Raw genomic sequence first — 19,631 nt, 5'->3', positions numbered from 1 at the left:
TGAGCTTAGATAATATATCTACCCTAGTGTTGTTCTCTCTATGCACGTGTGATATGATAAATTTATCGAAATTTGAAATAAGATCCTTTGCTATGAGCCAATACTGCTCTAACAAAAGATCTTTTACCTGGAAGTATCCTTTGATTAGTTGAACCACTAAGAGGGAGTCGCAATATACTACCAGGCTTTGTACTTGGAAGCTGGGGGTGAGCTTGAGACCTGCCATTAGCGCCTCGTATTCGGCTTGGTTATTGCTTGCTGAGAAGTAGAATTGAAGTGATTGCTCGGCCATTACTGTTTCTCCCTCCTTTAATACTATCCTGGCTCCACTTCCTTCTCGGTTTGATGCGCCATCTACTTGTAATTCCCAAGTCTTCTCATAGTGTTGCTCATCAGGTGTGAGCTCGGAAACGAAGTCCGCCAGGATTTGTGACTTCAGGGCTGGTCTTGATTGAAACTGAATATCAAACTCAGAAAGTTCGATGGACCGCTTGGTCAATCGTCCTGCTAATTCTGGCTTTGTTAATATTTGCCTTAGTGGTTGGTTCATCCTTACAATTATTGTGGCTCTGGAAGTAGTGCCTTAGTCTCCTTGCTGTTGTTACTAGTGCTAGGGCTAGTTGTTCTATTCTGGGGTATCTTCTTTCTGTTGGCTGCATGACTCTGCTGACGAAGTATACTGGCTTTGTGTTTTTCCTGCCTCAGTGACAAGAACCGAGCTTATAGTTTAATTGGAAACAGATAAATATAAATATAAGGGCTTACTGACTTCTAGGCTTTGTAGTACTGGCAGTGAAGACAGGGTGGCTTTAAGTTCGGTGAATGCCGTCTCGCATTCCTTTGTCCACTCGAATTTTTTACCTTTTGGTATCGTCTGGAAAAAGTGATATAATCGGTTTGATACCGCTGGAAAAAATCTTGACAAGGCGGCTACTCTCCCTGCTTGTTGTTGTACTTCCTTTATTATTTTTGGACTTGCCATATTAAGTATTGCCTCACATTTATCAGGATTTGCTTCGATTCCCCGTGAAGTCAGCATGAAACCAAGGAACTTGCCTCCTTGTACCCCAAAAGCGCATTTCTCTGGATTGAGTCTCATGTTATATGCTCGGATCTAACTGAATATTTCTTTGAGGTCTTCACAGTGCGATCTTTTTTGTGTGTTCTTGGTGACCATATCGTCCATGTAGATTTCCATATTCCGACCTATCTATTGATGGAATACCTTATCCGTTAGTCGCTGATATGTTGCACCTGCATTCTTTAGACCAAATGGCATTACTCTATAACAAAAATTCTCATGTTCAGTTATGAAAGCTGTTTTACTCTGGTCTTCTGGATGCATAAGGATCTGGTTGTAACCAGAGTATGCATCCATGAAGCTTAAGCTTTTAAATCCTGACACATTATCTACCAGTTTGTCGATACATGGCAGTGGGTAGGCATCTTTCGGACATGCCTTGTTGAGGTTTGTAAAGTCGACGCACATGCGCCATTTACCTGAATTTTTTCTTACCATTACCACGTTCGAGAGCCACGTGGTGAAGCGAATTTCCTTGATGAAGTCGGCACTAAGTAACTTCTTAGTTTTTTCTAGCTCTGCCTTTGCTTTTTCCGCCCCGAGATTCCTCTTCTTTTGAGCTATAGGTCGGATTGTTCTGTCGATGGTGAGCTTGTGGCAAATGATGTTTGGGTCTATTCCTGGCATATTTGTCGGGGTCCAGGCAAATAGATCGGCGTTGTCTTGTAGTACATTTATAAGCTCCAATTGTTCTTGTCCTTGAAAGGCTCGGCCGATGTAGGTGAATTGTTCTGGTTTCGATGTTAGGGGAACTTTTTGGAGCTCGTCCGCTAGTTGAGGTCTTTCTTGGGTGTCCTCTCGAGGGTCGAGCTCTGCTAGGGTTAGTACTTCGTTCGTGCTGTGGATGGCCTTGACCTCTTGTTGGTTTTTTTGTCTTGTGCCGATGTTTTTCAGGCTTGCATTGTAACACTGCCGAGCTTGTTGGCGGTCCGAGTAGAGTGTTGCTATCTTGCCGTCCTGTGCTTGAAACTTAACACATAAATGTAAGGTAGACACTACTGCCCTGAACATGTTCAAAGCAGGTCTTCCGAGGATAATATTGTAAGGACTGGGACAGTCGACTATAAGATATTGGATATCAATGGTCTGTGATAATGGGGTATCCCCCATTGTCGTTTTTAGCCATATATAGCCTTTAATTGGGACCCTTTCTCCGGAGAACCCTACCAGTTCTCTGGATGAAGGTTGCATGGTTCTTTTAGAAAGTTTCATTTTTTGGAATGTAGAATAAAAAAAGTACGTCTGCGCTACTACTTGGGTCCAAAAGGACTTTTCTTACCAATAGTTATCCTGTTTGGATGAAAATCACCACTGGATCGTCTAAGTTCGGGATGGCCAAAGACATGTCTGCCTGGCTGAAAGTGATTTTGAGACCGGTTGTATTTTTGTTGCTTGGTGGTACTGTTCCTTCGATTGCCAGCATTGCTCGGTAGCTTCGTTTGCGTGCCGAGTTTGTTTTGCCTCCCCCGGTAAATCCTCCGGATATGCAGTTTATGATCCCTTTTGGTGGATTAGGGTTAGACCATCTATTGTCGTCTTTTCCTTCCAAAGTTTGTCGGCGCTCTTCTCGGTTTTGAATGTCTTCCTTATTTCTGCTTCCTTCAACATACTTGTCCAAGAGGCCTTGCCGGGCTAACCTCTCTAGTAAGTCTTTGGCGATCACACATTCGTCCGTCGTGTGCCCATACTTCTGATGGAAAGCACAGTGTTTGCTTTTGTCTACAAATCCTTGATCCTGGTAACTTCCTGCTCGGGCTGGAGGTTTTATTATTTTGGCGTTGAAGATCTCTTTGATTATTTTTCTTTCTTTGTGTTGAATCTGGTGTAATTGTCAAATTTTGGGCTGAGCTTGAATGGCTTTCTTGGTTCCTTGTTGTTTTGCGATCTTATGGCCTTATCTTCTTCAATCTCCATTTGTCCGGCTGCTCTTTCTCGGAACTCCTCCAGTGTCTTCGGTTTAGTCACCGCGATTGTCTCCCGGAACTTACTAGGTCTAAGGCCGACCTTAAGGGCGTGCAGGTGGACAGCTGGGTCCAGATCTGGTATTTCCATGGTTCCTTCAGCAAATCTGGTCATGTACTCCTTTAAGCTTTCGTGTTGTCCTTGCCGGATGGTACCAAGGTAATCCGATCCGTGTACGTATATCCTTGAAGCTGCGAAGTAGTCGATGAAGGACCTTGCCACCTCTTCAAATGAAGAGATCGATCCTGCAGACAACTTAGAAAATCAAAGTAATGTAGCACCATCAAAATAAGTAGGAAAGGCTCGACAGAGTACAGGTTCATTGTTAGCGCCATTAAAAAACATCATGGATTGGAATTTTTTAACATGAGCACGAGGGTCACCAATCCCCTTATACGGCTCAAGAGTAGTGGGTAGCACGAAATTTTTTGGCATCTGGAAGCTGGTGATCTCTTTAAAGAATGGGTTGTCCAAGGTCAGCTTCTCTTTTGGCGGATTGAGGCATAATGGATTGGTATTGCCTTGAGTTGAGCCTTTGGAGTTTCCTTCCTCATGCTTTCCGGCATTGTTGTTGACGGTAAGTTTGGCTATCCTTCGAACTTTTGCTTGAAGTTCAACAATTTGAGCTAAGAGCTCTGCTTGCGTGGGTTGATGAACCCCATTTTCAGCCATGGTTGAGGATCGGAGATCCTGTAAAAGAAAAGAAATAAAAAACTAGGTAAAAAAAAATAGTGGGGTTAGATGAGTTTGTTCGGGCCCCACGGTGGGCGCCAAATGTTCCGTCCGAGTCCAACCGAAGTATAAGGCTCCTTTCGCGACTGCTCGGTCTTGGGATAAGTTATACGTCGTCTTGGAGAGGGTGGTGGAAAACCTCGGCAATACGAAACACGGCGGCGGGAGCACCTGCAAAAAGCACTCCGACGCTCAAGTCAGTGCAAGATAATAAGAGAATAATGTGAATGAGATAATGAAATGTATTTTATAACCCGTCTTCTTCTGGGTTACTTGGTTTGTTTATATAGGCGAGTTGAGTGTTATCCTTTCATCGTTAGTTCCGATTTTTGTGGTCGTGAGGTGAGTGCCGTTATTGTTAACGGACTAGAGATGGTGTTTTGACTTGCTTTCAAGTTGTGTTGAATTCTCTTGCATTGATATCTCCGCCTTTTTTGGTCGGTTAGGATCTATACCACGTTTTAGGGTACACATCAGGAATAAAGAAAGGATTAAAGAAAAGAATTGACAAAATCAAACATTGACCTAGACGGCACAAAATTTCTGTTTTGGAAAAAATTCTAGTAGAGCAAGTTGAAGGAGTATGTACTCCTTACATCATTTAACCATCTTTAATATTTGACGGTGATGATGTTTTAAGACCCAAAAATAAAAAAATTCAATTTAATATTTTTGTAGATTTTTTAAATGAGAAATTTAAGGTGAATGATATTTTTTTAACATTTATTTTACATTTAAATTAATATGAATTAATTTTATATTTTTTTCTATTAAAATATTTTTCTTTAACATTCTTTTTCTAATATGCTTTTCACATAATGTTAAATAGAGTTAAACCCAAAATGGTTTCTGAGATTGGCATCATGCACTAAAATCGTCCCTGAGATTGAAAAAATGCACCATATTAGTCCCTGACCTATTTTTCATTAACGACGTGATGACATGGCATGATGACGTGGACTGTAAGTGACATATGGATGGTTGTGACACGTGTCACAATGTTATTTGGCCACGTGTCCGTTTGTGCCACGTATCGCAACAGTATTTGTTCACGTGTTATCTATTATGTCATCGTTGTATATGCACCAAATTAGTCCTTCACTTTGCATTAAGTGACTCATTTTAGTCCCTGAAATTGAATGTCGTGCACCAAACTAGTCCCTTCACCCATTTTTCTCATTTTTTTTAAATTTAAAATTTTAATATTTTGGATACACTAATTCCAATTCTATTTTTTCATATATCGTTTAAATACAAGTACTTTCATAAAAAATTTTAAGATTTTACTTTTTAGCTTTAATTATATATTTTTTTAATAATTTAACATTGGTAAATTTATAATATATAAGTATGTTATTAAAAAAAATAATTATATAATTGATTAGACACATTTTTTTCATTAAAAAATATGTGTTTTTGAAAATAAATTAATAATTAAAATAAACATTTTTTTCTTATAAAATACACGTTTTCGTTATGTGTAAATGAGCTAGATTGAAGCCACTTCAAACACCCTCACTACCATCTTTGACCTCTGCAGTCTAGAAGAAAGAGGTCGGAGATGATAATGAGGGAGGGAAGCTTGAAATGCCTTCACGTCAACTCCAAGACGGCGGTTATTAAGGGTATCCGCAAGAAAAAAATATTTTATAAAAGTATTGAAAGAGGTCGGAGATGGTAGTGAAGGTGCTTGAAAAGCCTTCACGTCAACTCTAAGTTAGCGGTTAGGGTATTCGCAAGAGAAAAAATATTTTATAAAAATACTTTTATTTGAAGAACATGTGAAAAAATAGAATTGAAATTAATGCATTCAAAAATATTGAGAATTTTGAATTTATAGAAAAAAATGAGAAAAAACTAGTGAAGGGACTAATTTGGTGCACGACATTCAATTTCAGGGACTAAAATGAGTCACTTAATGCAAAGTGAGGGACTAATTTGGTGCATATACAACGATGACATAATAGATAACACGTGGACGAATACTGTTGCGACACGTGGCACAAACGGACACGTGGCCAAAAAACATTGTGACACGTGGCACAACCATCCACGTTAGCATGCCACGTGTCACTGGTCACCAAATCATCATACGATTACACGTGGCCAAATTATGAAGTGACACGTGTCACTTACAGTCCACATCATCATGCCATGTCATCACGTCGTTAATGGAAAATAGGTCAGGGACTAATATGGTGCACTTTTTTCAATCTTGGTGCAATTGGAATCTCAGAGACGATTTTAGTGGACGACACCAATCTTAGGGACCATTTTGGGATTTTTTTTTGTGTCTAAACAAGGAAAGAAACAAAGCAAAAACTATCCTAAATCCGAGCGGATGATTCGTTGGAGATCAACACCAGGCTCAGACCAAATAACATGATTAGAGTTACTCTTGGCACCATATTTATCCATCCAATCCGCAGCTCTATTTGCTTCTCGGGACACCCATTCAACGTGAACAAGCTAAGGACGAGATAAAAGCTCCTGAATCTTGTGAACCAAATATGTTACTTCAGATGAATACCCACTTGTAAGCTCATGCATGATGGGCAGAATGTCAAGGCAATCCGTTTCACATATAATATCCCTCAAACCGCAATCCCAAGCTAAAACTAGCCCCCTCCAAGCAGCAAATAATTCACATCTGATTATAGACCAAAGGAGAATGCTTCCAGAGCAGCCCGAGATCCAATCTCCCTTAGAATCTCTAATAATACACCCAAATCCCGCTAAATTTGAATCCATTTTGGGGTTTAACTCTGTTAAATACTATACAATTAATAGTAAACTAAAATACAAATTAGTATCAAAATAAATAAATAAATATAAATGAATCATTAAATAACTATTATAGTGGACAGTGTTGCTTAATTATGCATTGCTAATAAGCATGTAAACAAGTATAGTTAAGGTAAGAAAAAAAGAGAGGATGAGGGTTTTATAAGGGCAGAGAGACAGAGTGCAGCGCGGTGGAGAAAAATGGCTGAAACCAACGCAATGGCAAGCACGGCGGTGGACAAAACCGAGGACCAACTCCGCCACGAGATCGGCGAGCTTCTTCGCCAACAGCGCGAGGTCACTCTCACTCACTCACTCACTCTTTCTTTCTACATCTACATTTCTATTATGTGTTCTTCAGTTTTTGTTCTCTTTTTGAAAACTGTAGATTACGGAAAGGCTTCGAGATCCTCGAGGCCTTCGCAGAGGCGCTGCTGCTCCCCGCAACTTCTCTTCCAACGGAATTCGCCAACGACCTTTTCTTCGACCGGTTTGTTTCTTTTCTGATTAGGGTTCTCCATGCCTTTAGGCTTTAGTAATCAGCATTCAATGTAGGATATTCATTCTTCTATGTTTGTTATTCAGGGAGATAGGAATCACTCCGAAGATCAACCCCCTCCCAAACGTCGTCTATCATCTGCTGTCGTTAAGGTACCATTTCATGCATAATCTCTATGCATTTTTTATCTATTGAAGTTCACTCCTTGATAGAGGGTTATGGCAACATAGGAGCATGCTATTGACTAATTATTATTCATTTGGGAATGAAGGTGGATGGTGGGGAGTTGACTGAAGATGCTGAGACTAAGGTGGATGGTGGGAGTGGAACTGCTTCTGAAGGCCACAGTGATAGGAAGCCTTTTAATTCTCATCAAAGTGGATGGTCTAGGAGAGATGATCAAAGAATTTCAAAGGTGGTGAATGCAAATGTATTGCCTTCTTCCATCAGTGTTTGGTTTAAGGTTGTAAATATAATGCTTTATCATTTTTTGTTCATGTAAGGCTTCTGAGATTCCTACTACAGAACATGTACCAAGGCTATTGCCGAAGAACGAGGATCCAAGCTTGGTTAATAGAAATAAAAGAATGCTGGGACAGCTTTTGGGAACTCTGGAGGTATGTTAAGACTAGTTACTTTGTTTTGCTTTTAGAAGCAATGGAAATAGAATGTTATAATCTATAAAGTCTGGATTTACTGAATACATTTTAGCTTTCTCTCATTGATAGGTTCTCTTGATGTTTCTGTCTACATGTTTACTGCTACTTCTTCTATTCTTACAAGTTATTTTTCTTCTCTTCTATAAGCAGGTTCCTTTGATTTCATAACTATTGCTAGCGCTTACTTGGTTTCTATATTTTTATATGTTGTTTTTGGTATGAACTGTTCCAGAAATTCAGAAAGGAAGACAAGCAACTCTCAGGAACAGAGGCATATATGCGAAGATCTAATTCTTTGCAAAGAGTAAGTTAATGTCTAGTCACTATAGCCACCAACTCTCATTCTCCCAATATACTTAGATACTCTTAAATAATGGTCCAAACTCCAATCAACTCACCATGCAAGTATGCATAACACTTATAGATAATAGACTTACGTTCATTGCCATAGGCTAGGTGAAAATTGAATAATTGATGGAATATTGATTAGACTAGGGTGAAATGTGTCGTTTTAAACTAAAGATGAATGTGGTGAAGTGCAATGTTCCCTGTTTGTTATGATGCTTGCATGTTACGTGAGCACCTCCATGTCAAGCACTGAATTAGCTTGAATTTATAACTCATCCAACCCACCCCTTTTGGTTTTTTTCATTGTATTATCTAAGACCTCATACAATAATATTCATTGAAATTCTTTCCTAGGCTGAGCAAAGAGCACGGGAGGAAAGTGAAAGGCTTAGGAAAGAAGAGCGTGAACAGATAGCTGAAAAATGGAGGAGAGACTTGGTTGGTTTTCAGTTTAAAGTAGTGTGTTCTGTGTATTTATCCACACTAACACTTTCATCAATTTCCCCTTTTTGATTTTACTCTTCTTATTTTTATTTTCAGACTCTTAGGGCACGTGTGGCTGCTAAGACAGAAGAAAAAAGATTGGAGTTGCTATTTCTTCGATGGAGTGAGCATCATAAAAGACTAAGCAATTTTATAAGGTTATTTTTTATTTTCAGATATTTTATGACAAATCTTGAAGTAACACTAACCATTGAAGACGTGAAGCTTCTCATGACAAATCTTTTTTGTTACTTCATGCCTTAATATCTGATATCATATCATGTTATGTGATGCTTTGCAGGTTATTTTTAATTTTGGTCCAAGTGTCCATATTCACATTTTATTGAGACGAAGATAAGTTTCTGTTCATGTGCTTTGTAGTTTTGAAGCAAGTTGAGGACCAGATGTTTCCTGCTAATTGCAGGATTTTAGGTAGACATATGAATTTTTCTTTGATCATTTTTGGCTTTTCTTTGATTGAATGTGGCATGCATTTTTCCAGGACTAAAGCAGAGCCTCCAATATACTATTTGCCTAACAAGCCCTTGGAGGAAGACACTGAGTCAATTGAGAAACGCAAAGAAGAGGTTTGATCTTTTTAACTTGAGGAAACATGGTGTCAAACTTACACATCCCCCTTTTTTGTTAAGTCTTCATATTGTATATATTTGAATTTTGACAGTTATGAGCATCACAGTTTTGCATTAAGCCACCCAAATCTTAATTGAATCTCAAAACATATAATTAATATTTTATTCATGTGATATCTTTCTTTTAAATTTGCAGGATTTCTTAGCATGGAAGAATGTTAGAAGAGAGGAAGTCTCTGAGTATCAGAAACAGATTGGGGAGCAGTATCTTGCCAATGTTGAGAAGGAGCTACAGAGATGGCAGAATGCAAGGAATGCAAAGAAAGCAAACAATGATCAGAATTTGCAGGAGACTATGGACAAAGAACTGGACACACATAGGCTTGAGCATGGTCCCAAGAAAAGAAAGATCCCAGGCGGAAGCACTAATGACGATGACGATGATGTGGAAGATATAAATGTTGGAGAGGATGACATGATGGACGACGAATTAGAGGATGATTCTGGGAGAAGGGTTGAGGAAACAATTGAAACAGAAGCGGATAACAACAATGCAGATTCTGCAGCTGATGCCGAAAATGTTGAGAAGCAGTAATGGCTGTCCAGGGCTGTCTACTTTAGAGGATTCTGAGATATTCGTGTTTAGTAGTAATTTTTTTCTTAGCTATGTATTAGAAAACTTGTTGCCTTTGTGTTTTCTGTATTCAAATTAACTTTGTTCACATGTTTTTGCAGTATGTTTGGGATTGTTCTCTTTAGCATCAAACTTAGCATACAGAACTTCAAAATTAATGATGTATTTAATGTATTGGAAATTTAAATATATTTATTTTATATTGTGTGCTAATTAGTTACTGATTAGTCCCATGTCCCTCACTATTGGTACTTGGTAATTGTCATATTACCTTCACACGTGCCCTGTAAATATGCAAGCAGCTGTCTTAAGAAAGAAGGCATTTGCAATTGGGATAGCAGATACTAGCCTCTTTTGATTGCATATGAGAAAAAAATAAAATAAAATACAAACATTATTGGTAATTTAGGATATTATCCAATCAAGTGCCGAGCAATTCTGCTTTTTAGAACACACAAAAGAGAGAACTTTCCAACGAGGTTCGAGACAATAAAGAACTCCAAGGAAGTTTCCAACCCTCTAGTTTCAAATGAGCGTACCAAGCTGGTAACTGTCGTTTAATGGATACTTTACGTGTTATTTATCTTCTACCATTTTATTTGATAATCTCAATCTGCTACATGGCTCCATCATTTTTCTTTTTTCGGTGAGATGAGAAAGAATAGCCAGAAAAGTGTTTGATTAAAAGACTCTAAATTTTTTGCTTCACTTTCACATTCACAACCTACTTGCCATTTAATTGGTAATAACTGGATGCATTGTTGCATTATTTATAACTTTGGTTAAAGTGATATCTCTATTGTGTAGTGCAGAAAAACTAATGTGGTAACGCTTTTGTTCAAGCATTTAAAATGAGTTGTTTTAACGTTATTTAATCAAAGGTTTGATGACAAAAATATTCTCTTTTTGATGCATCCATTCTCATTTTGTTTGTGGGTCGTTAGTATAAAATAAACATCCATGTTTGATGTTCCAATCATTAGCATTTAGCAGCTGCGCTGCGCTAATTTGGATCTGCCTAATCCTTGTTGATTCATGGTACGTATAAAAAGGTTGGACAATGAATAGGTAAGGAATCTACTGAAGGGTTTTCTTAATGCGAAAGAAACAAGAGATGTGGTTGACTGGTTGGGTCTACTACAGTACTACTCACTATGTCTTGAATCGATGGAGTTGGCTTTTTCAGTTAATAATGTGACCCACATGGGGGAACTTTGATCTTCGTGAGTGTGTTTTGAGAATGCTATATTTTAGAGGTATTTAAATTTTATTTATTTAACCTTTTTTGTTAAAATAATTTATTTGCATATTTTGATAGTTAGTCAGTTAGGGTTGTTCCTTCAATTTTTGCATAGAAAGAGAATGATACGTTTTATGACTTATGAGTGCCAAATTTTGTTTTTCACTTTTTTGATGTTATATATTTGTAGGTTCTGCCACCGTAGAATACGAATATACGTTACGATACGTTACCTTGGATTGGAGGGAGAACCAATAAAAGGCTTTAAAAAAGAAAGCATAAGAAGCCCAGTTTCATATTTTAGCCCAAAATGCTTGGCCCCGGCAAATCTGAAGAATCTTGGCTCCGGCATTTGTCCCGGTTTTTGCATAGAGGTCTCAGATTCGAACCTCTTCTCATGTAACTTGAAAAAGAAAAATTATGAAAACTTTTAATAGGGTAGGAGCAACCGAATTAGCATCAAAGCTCAACAACCAAAACTGAAGTAGCATTATCTATAAACTACAGTAGCATTATTTGGTCGAAGAAAATTGTTGTTGTTGTGTTTCCTAATTCCAACGTGATTCAATGGTTTTTTCAATTTCAAGTAAGATATGTTGTTCATAAGAAGAAACATGAACTTTTCTAATTTATTGTAGTAGTTACTAGTTACTAATCAACATCCATCCTCACCATGTTTTCCATAATGTCATCATCATCAACATAACCATCATTGTTATTATTATTTTATTTTATTTTTATTTATCCATTCCATAGTTCACTAATTACTTTGTCTACCAAAACAACTAGCAACCAAAAAATTAAAAAGTGTGAGTCCATCGTCATCGTCATCAAAAGGCAAGCCACCCTCATTTGTCATTCCCTCACTTACACACACACTCTCTCTCTCTCTCTCTCTCTGAGTCAAGACACAGACACGCACTGTAACAACAAACCCAAGACGACAATATAGCGAGAGAGAGAGAGAGAGAGATAAAGATAGGAAAATGAGCAATAGAGCGAACCCAGCATACCAAAATGGAGAGCAGAGAGGAAGACAGGAAGAAGCAGCAGCTTCATCATCATCGTATGCAAACGGTTACAATCAGAGCCGTCCATACTTCTACCCAACAACACCCGCACGCTCTTCTTCCGCAGCATCTCTCAAAGGATGCTGCTGCTGCCTCTTCCTTCTCTTCTCATTCATCGCCCTCTTGGTCCTCGCCGTCGTCCTCGTCGTCCTCCTCGCCGTCAAACCCAAGAAGCCACAGTTCGATCTACAGCAGGTAGGTGTACAGTACGTGGGCATAACGCCGTCCGCCGTGGCCGACCCAACCACCACGGCCGCCTCATTCTCACTCACCATCAGGCTCCTCTTCACCGCCGTCAACCCCAACAAGGTAGGGATCAAGTACGGCGAGTCCAGGTTCACCGTTATGTACCGTGGAATCCCATTGGGGAGAGCCTCTGTTCCGGGCTTCTACCAGGATGCTCACAGCGTAAGGTCAGTTGTGGCCACCATCGCCGTTGATCGGGTTAATCTTCTTCAGGCTGACGCCGCTAATTTGATGCGTGACGCCTCGCTCAACGACCGAGTGGAGCTCCGAATTCTGGGTGACGTTGGTGCCAAGATCCGAGTCATGAACTTCGATACCCCTGGTGTTCAGGTGCCTAATTTCTTATGCCCATTCCCTTTTTCTCTTCCAATTTTTCCATTTTTCCTACTCGGTAGTTCACGAATCTTGCCATGCTTGCCTCTAGTTACAGCTTACCGTTTATAATACAACTTTCCCAATTTAGCTTCGCTTTTTTTCGTTTCTTTACCTTTTTTGTTTTTGGCTTATGGATTAAGATTCCTTGTTGGTGGTTTCGATTTTAATTCTTAAATGTGATTGTAGTTTAGGGAGAGATGGAGAGAGAATGAGAGTGGCGGAGGCCGGAGGGGAAGAGGGACGGTGGTGTAGCTACGAATTCCACTACCCTCTGCCTTTTTCTTTATTTCTCTCTTCTTTTTTTCCTTCTTTTAAAAATCTTGCTAACATGCGCTGATGAGGACGTGGGTGGTGGCTTGGTGTTTCAGAAATCTAGTTGGTAATTACTAATTAGTACCACATTGGCCACCATGATAACGTGCGCCGAAAGTTATTTTGTATCAGTTATCGGTTTATATAAACTATGGTATCATATTATTTAACGAGCTAATTTGTATTTTATAGGGGTACCAACACTTGACCACTTCTTCTCTTGTATAGCTTTATGCCTTCTTAAACTTCTATCTCGTCTGATTTGATGCTTTTTTCTGTTGGGTGTGTAAATCTCTGCAGTTTCTGCCTAACACCATTGCATCATATGCACATGTATTTCCCTCTTTTGTTTTATTACTATTTAAATTTTTGGGTGATTTAATTACACATATTTTTTGGTACATCTTTCGGGCTATACTCCTTTAGTCATTTTCCACTTTTGATCTTGGTTGCGCTCCTTTTGGTCTTTGGCTTCATCTTCAATTTATGTACCTCTTTGTCACTGTGTGCCCATGGCTCTTCTTGGTTAATGGAATATTTCTAATGTGTGGGGTTTCTGCCTCTTATCTTTTCTTTTTTTTCTTTATCCTTTATAGTTTTACATGGCCACTCATGGCTTAATCCAACCATTAAAATGCTGCACTCATGTATTCCTCACTATCAATTCTATTTATCTTACAGAAAAATCAATTATTTTTATTTATAATTGTTTAAGTATAGTTTAAAACTTTTTGAGCCATTGATTCTGCCGTGGTGAGACATTGTATTGTATTTTATTTATTGATATAGTAAAATAGAACAATTTGTATGATAAGATTATTTAAAATTACATTTATTTATAGATGGAGCATAATTCACCCAAGTGCTTTTTCAAATATGCAATTATTTTCTCTAGTAGTAGTTACTAACTTACTATCCTTTATCAATGTGCTGCTTTAATGGGGGTAGAATGGGAATGAATTCAGGATGCAAAAGTTACTGTAGATTTTGCCATTGGAAAAACTTATTGTTACTTAGGGCCCTACTTTGGCCAGTAACAATATGATTAGAAAGAGTAAAGAAAATGATAAAATTATTAGGCCCCACCAAAGTTGAACCTAAGTCGCCGGATTCAGAGTCCATAGTACCAACAACTGATCATGGATTATGGTGTCTGTCAGTTGATGCTCAATAATGTTCATTTTAACATTTGTTCCAATGCCAAGGATGTAATTTTTAGTGGCTACTTAAAATAAGATTTTTTCCTGTAAAGATAATAGTTAAGATATTAACATGTAGAAGGTTATCAAGTGTATCGGGAATACCAGTGTTCTAGTTGTTTTAACCGTTGATCTGAATTATAAAAAATATATATAATATATATTAATTAAAATCAACGGTTAAAATAATTGGAACACTGGTGTTCTCGGTACACTTAAAATTTTTCCTATAAGGTTATGGGGATGAATCTTTAGAGTGATTTTGGTAGGATTTAGGTGAGGCTATCAATCATATGCCTCAATCATATCACATCAGGTATAAAGGTCACCTTTATGTCATGCCGGGCTCGTAGATCTATGTGCAGGGTAGAAAGATAGAAGCCTATAACAATTAGTTTGTGTGGCTTCGTATGGAAGGTTTGCATACAACCTTGAACAACAACTACAAGCTAATAATAACTAGTGGGCATGTGAGTTTACATGGGCCTCCAAATTGGGCTTCAATGTGTAGGCCCAGATACTCTTCACAACCTAGGAAGCACCGATACGACACACGATACGGACACGACACGACACGGATACGCTGACACGTTCTTTTTATAAAAAATTGGATATGACACGTTTAGGATATGATGTTTTACATAAAGACAACTATATATAAATAGTTACCTTGTCTCTTCCACTATGGTCATGATGTTAGATGCTACAATATACTAAGCATTATAAATTAGTTTAAAAAATCAATCTAGAATCATAGAGCATACAAATGTCAAAGTGTATGTTGGCATTTGTTTTCTTTTTAGGCCAAGAAAAGTATTGAGCATGTGACTCTCCGGGTTGTGGTGGGGCACATGGCATGGCATGGGATAGATTGTGTTCACATTTTAACTCCTTCCCAATTCTTATTAACATTGTTCAAATCATATGTTTGTGGGTAACAATAATAAGACTCCCAAGTCAAAAAATTTCGTCACTTTATCTGGGTAATAACAATCATTTGGTTGATGATGTTGAACTGAACTGCACAGGTGTCGGTGGATTGTGCAATAGCGATCAGTCCAAGAAAGCAATCTCTGACTTACAAGCAGTGTGGATTCGATGGATTGAGTGTTTAATGATTAATGAGGAGGTATCATTCACTTGTTGATGCTACTAATTAATGTCTCTCATTTCTTTAAGTAATCTAAGTAAAGAAATGAGGATGGGAAAGTAAAGGCATTGGATTTGGAGGAGTGAGTTTAGAATAGAAGAGAATGGTTATCAATTGATCACAAGGAAGTTGCTAAATTGCAAGGCCAGCCATCTTTTTCATTTTTTTTTTTACTCTCAAAAAGAATTTTGCAGAAATTATTTAATTTAATTGGTTACTTCAGTCAGAAGACAACAAAAACAAGTTGCAAACTGTAATCTGTAAAGTAAATCCAATGAGTGGGTGAGAGGTATTTATGTTCTTCTCCCTCCCTTTTTTCTGCTCAACTATATATATTTGTTCCGTTTGATTATTATTGAGAGGTATCTATTAACAATTAATATATAGTTGTGCTCCATTAAAATTCAAGCTTGTTTTGTTGAGTCTCAATTTCGAGAAAAATGAAAATTAGAAGGCATGAAGCTAGCTTATTTAGACATGGTGATCAACCTGTTTATCGTTTTCATTTATAGTCATCGTTCCCTTTTTAAAATGAGACTATAATATGCAAAAAGAGTTTTTTTTTTTTTTTTTGTGACTTAAAAAAAATAAAAAAAAAAAAAAAAAATTAAAGAAATTACTTAAATAAGAGGACAGTCTTGTTTAAGACTACTTTTAAACTCTTCTCAAGGAGAAGGAAGTTCTACATGATGAAGTTGTCATCGCTATCTTTATCAATTCTCTTATAATCAAACTAAAGTCAACATGCCAATTCCAATGCATGATATCCCTTATTTTGAGCACCAACAAATTAATAAACCCAAAATCATGTTAGTGATTAGTAATAAAATTAAATACTTCTACACAATCCATCTCACAAATAACATCTCGTTGACCCATATCCTAAGCTAAGAGATATCCTCTCTAAATAACAAACAATTCTCTTTTAAGAATTTTATTACTCTCAATAATCTCCTTAATATGCAAAAAGAGTTAGTTAAATATGACGATAGTAATAATAAATAAATAAAGCTCAAGATCTTTTAAAGTAAAAAAATTAGTAAAATAATAAAGTAATTCCAAAATTAAGATAATAAATTATACTTTTCAATAAATTTATAAAATCAATAGCGATTAATAATTCATTTTACTAACTTTTTTGTTTTAGAAGATTTAAATTCAATAAATAAATAAAACAAAGCAATGTTTAGTTGGCTAGGTGATTTGAAAACAAACCCTAACGAAACTTGAATGTTCTAAGGAATAAGGTATTGAGCAATTTCACTACTATGATTGGATACCAAGGCATAAACACGGAATGTTATTTTTTAATTAGTTAAATTTATTTAAATATCAATTAAAATATCACTTTACTGTTGATTTAATTATACTATTTTATCATAAAATAATATATTCTACTTCATTTAAAAATTTACCTTATTACTATCACATAGTATTTATAATTGCATTTAGACTTAGTTGTCCACTTCTCCGTTTCATGAAATTTTCCATTCTTTTCAAATTAAGTTTCTTTTATCCTTTCTAGAGAGATCATTTTGGTACAATAAGCATTAGATTTTTTCAATTAACTTGACAACGGAAAAATAACATTGGGAAAATTTGTGTGTGTGGAATGTTAAGCATATTAATTTATGTGTTAATATAATATTGGATGACAACTTAAAAAAAATTCAAATAGTATGTGCAAATTAATCCTTCGTTTTTTTTTTTTTATGACTAAACGGAAAAGAAAAAAAAAATAGAGACAAAATCAAATTAATTGATTTAAATAAACCTATAATCAATCTACCAAAAAGTAAAATAAACTAAATAATCATATTGTATAAATTTTTTTTTTTTGGACAACTCCTAATTTTAAGTATTACATCACAAATTTTCAATTCTTATCACCACTTGGCATTGCTAATATTTACATCCGAATGTAGCATATTAAGAGACATGCTTTTTTTTTTTTGGACGTGTAGAGACATGCTAATGTATCAATGTATCATCTAGTTGGATCCATTTCATATCGCACAAAAATTTAGAAACATGAACGATATCAGTATACATGTTGGGCCTTGTATTGGGCCTGATTTGGGACCAATACTCAGGAGCCTAGGAGGTGTTAGCCAGTCCAAAAAAAAAAAAAGGAGGCGTTAGCAGTTAGCAGGGATGATAGTGGAGCTGTAAAGCTGAGGAGTGAGTGAGTTGCAGAGAGAAAAAAGAGAGGCATGGATTTGTCCAGGGTGAGAGAGTTGTTGGAATCCAAATCGTACGACAAGGTAGCCGATCTCTGCGACAATCTTATGCTTCAGGTATTTCCGATCATCCCTTTCTCTTTCTCTTTCTCTTTGTTTGATTTGCGTTGTTAGGGTTTTGATTTTGGTTGCTGAATGTTCAGGTTGCTTCCGACGGCATTGCTTATCACGACGACTGGCCCTACTCCATTCATCTTCTCGCTCACATTTATGTTCATGACATGTAATTCCATCATATTCCTTATTATTATTACTATTTTGAATATGTTTTGAGCAACGATCATATTATATGTCGGTGTAACTTTGGATGTGTTTCTCCAGATTCAGAAGTTGGAAATAGTAGTTTCGCCCGAGCATCTGTTATCCGTTTTTACTTTTTTAGGGTTTTGTTTTTCGATTATATAGAAGATTTGAGCTGTAATCACTTTTTTGGAAGGTTGAAACACACTTACCCTTTATTTTTCTGGATTATTGCTTTTCAATTGTGTTGTTCTTTCAATTGCCATTTTGGTGAGAGCTTGGCTCGGTTGTGTTTCTTTGTTGTCCTGATATTTGTTGTTGTAATGTCACAGCAATAGTGCTCGCTTCCTTTGGAAATCGATACCTTCTTCAGTCAAAGAAGGCCAGCCTGAAGTCACCGCGGTATGGAAAATTGGTCAACGCCTTTGGTTACGCGACTATGCTGGAGTGCACGAGGCAATCCGTGGCTATGAATGGAGCCAGGACCTCCAAGGACTAGTTGCTGCTTTCTCAGGCAAGCTTTTACTATCTTTCCCCTCTTTGAAATAGAGTATCTGAATTATCTTGAAACTCTTGTATTTTCACTACAATAAGGGCTTAATTCTATTCAGATTTGGATTTCTTCTTCACAATCTATGTATTTAAATACTAAATAGTGTCTGTGATTGAAGCTATTATCATAATCATATTCTCTTGCACTATGGAATGCTAGATGCATTTTTGTTAACGTTACTTGTTAACTTGGTGAATGTCAGTATTATATTACCGTCATCAAGCAACTAATTTGGTCATTTTTTGTGTGGGAAAATCAATTAAAGGGAGGATTTGTTATTCATTAATCATTCTATCTTTATCAAGTACTATTGATTGATGAAGCATCATAAGTTATATTTAGTTATTTACATATGCCTTACTTTAGTATATCATGAGAAATTGATTGGCTAATGTTAGCATTAGTACAATTGAAACAAAATTGATTTTGGTTTAATCTTGTTAATACCAAGAAGTATACATTAACTACCAATAATTATTTGCAGAACTTTACACAAAGAAGATGTTTCAGCTGCTTCTCTCTGCTTATTCAACAATAAGCATTCAAGATACTGCTTCATTTTTGGGAATGAATGAGGATGATGCTACAAACTGTAAGTATTTTGTCTATGTTTTGATTAAATTACAAGTCTACTTTTTAGTGCCAATGCTTCTGAATCAATTTGGTTGGTTGACCTTCTCAAACTGTTTTCTACTATACTTAAACAAACACAAGTTGTAGGTAGGCTATATCATATTAGAACTATCAACAATATGGTTGAAGTCCATGACAAAAAAAATTATTACATATGTTGATTAGTTTTACTGCTAAGGATGGTCATGATAATTTGCTTATCATAATCAATGAGCTATCCATGAAACATGAAGTTTAGCTGGCTTTTCTATGTTCTATCAGCTATCTCTTCTTCCCTACTCTATTATTATTGTTGAGTTTCCCCCTCTCATTTTCTGGTTATAAAATTGCAGATGTATTACAGCATGGTTGGACTGTGGACCCTGCATCGCAAATGTTTACTGTGAAGAAGCAACCTATTGTGACAGAGCAGAAACTTGATCCTAGTAAATTACAGCGGCTGACAGAATATGTCTTCCATCTAGAGCATTGAAGCCTTTAATCTTGTGAAGAAATAGAAGATAGAAAATTACGACATATTTTATCAACGCAGTTCTCGATTTAACCGATCATAGGTGTTTTTCTCGAATGTAAAGATCTTGTCGATAATTTTGGTGAACAA

At 36.8% G+C, this 19,631-nt stretch overlaps 4 protein-coding genes across 6 annotated transcripts; 3 read left to right on the top strand and 1 right to left on the bottom strand.

The window, feature by feature from the left end:
- LOC107620104 lies at window positions 559-2,191 on the bottom strand. The gene is made up of 5 exons (XM_016322320.1): window positions 1,517-2,191; window positions 1,226-1,351; window positions 980-1,114; window positions 788-874; window positions 559-696 (listed from the first exon to the last, which is right to left on the bottom strand). Exons 1-5 carry the CDS (start codon window positions 2,189-2,191, stop codon window positions 559-561), a joined length of 1,161 nt encoding a protein of 386 aa, XP_016177806.1.
- LOC107623538 (pinin) lies at window positions 6,629-9,970 on the top strand. Its single transcript, XM_016325858.2, has 10 exons — window positions 6,629-6,856; window positions 6,948-7,049; window positions 7,145-7,210; window positions 7,330-7,473; window positions 7,562-7,675; window positions 7,950-8,021; window positions 8,420-8,503; window positions 8,606-8,706; window positions 9,051-9,135; window positions 9,335-9,970. Exons 1-10 carry the CDS (start codon window positions 6,761-6,763, stop codon window positions 9,731-9,733), a joined length of 1,263 nt encoding a protein of 420 aa, XP_016181344.1. The 5' UTR covers window positions 6,629-6,760; the 3' UTR covers window positions 9,734-9,970.
- LOC107623936 lies at window positions 11,754-15,719 on the top strand. 3 transcript variants are annotated; one of them, XM_016326346.2, is made up of 2 exons: window positions 11,754-12,658; window positions 12,895-13,689. In XM_016326346.2, the coding sequence occupies exons 1-2, from the start codon at window positions 11,999-12,001 to the stop codon at window positions 12,913-12,915; spliced, it is 681 nt and encodes a 226-aa protein (XP_016181832.1). In that variant the 5' UTR covers window positions 11,754-11,998; the 3' UTR covers window positions 12,916-13,689. The 3 variants fall into 3 exon arrangements, with proteins under 3 accessions (XP_016181832.1, XP_016181831.1, XP_016181830.1); XM_016326345.2 differs by having other exon boundaries at window positions 11,759-12,658; window positions 12,890-13,689; XM_016326344.2 differs by lacking the exon at window positions 12,895-13,689 and adding an exon at window positions 15,243-15,719 and having other exon boundaries at window positions 11,779-12,658.
- Window positions 17,467-19,621, top strand: LOC107624282 (COP9 signalosome complex subunit 8). The gene is made up of 5 exons (XM_016326772.2): window positions 17,467-17,661; window positions 17,748-17,827; window positions 18,177-18,358; window positions 18,882-18,989; window positions 19,363-19,621. The coding sequence occupies exons 1-5, from the start codon at window positions 17,578-17,580 to the stop codon at window positions 19,500-19,502; spliced, it is 594 nt and encodes a 197-aa protein (XP_016182258.1). The 5' UTR covers window positions 17,467-17,577; the 3' UTR covers window positions 19,503-19,621.

This window comes from Arachis ipaensis, chromosome B10, assembly GCF_000816755.2.
Source record: "Arachis ipaensis cultivar K30076 chromosome B10, Araip1.1, whole genome shotgun sequence".
Lineage (NCBI taxonomy): Eukaryota > Viridiplantae > Streptophyta > Magnoliopsida > Fabales > Fabaceae > Arachis > Arachis ipaensis.
The sequence above is the reverse complement of the archived record's forward strand: the minus strand, read 5'-3'. Positions and strand labels throughout refer to the sequence as shown.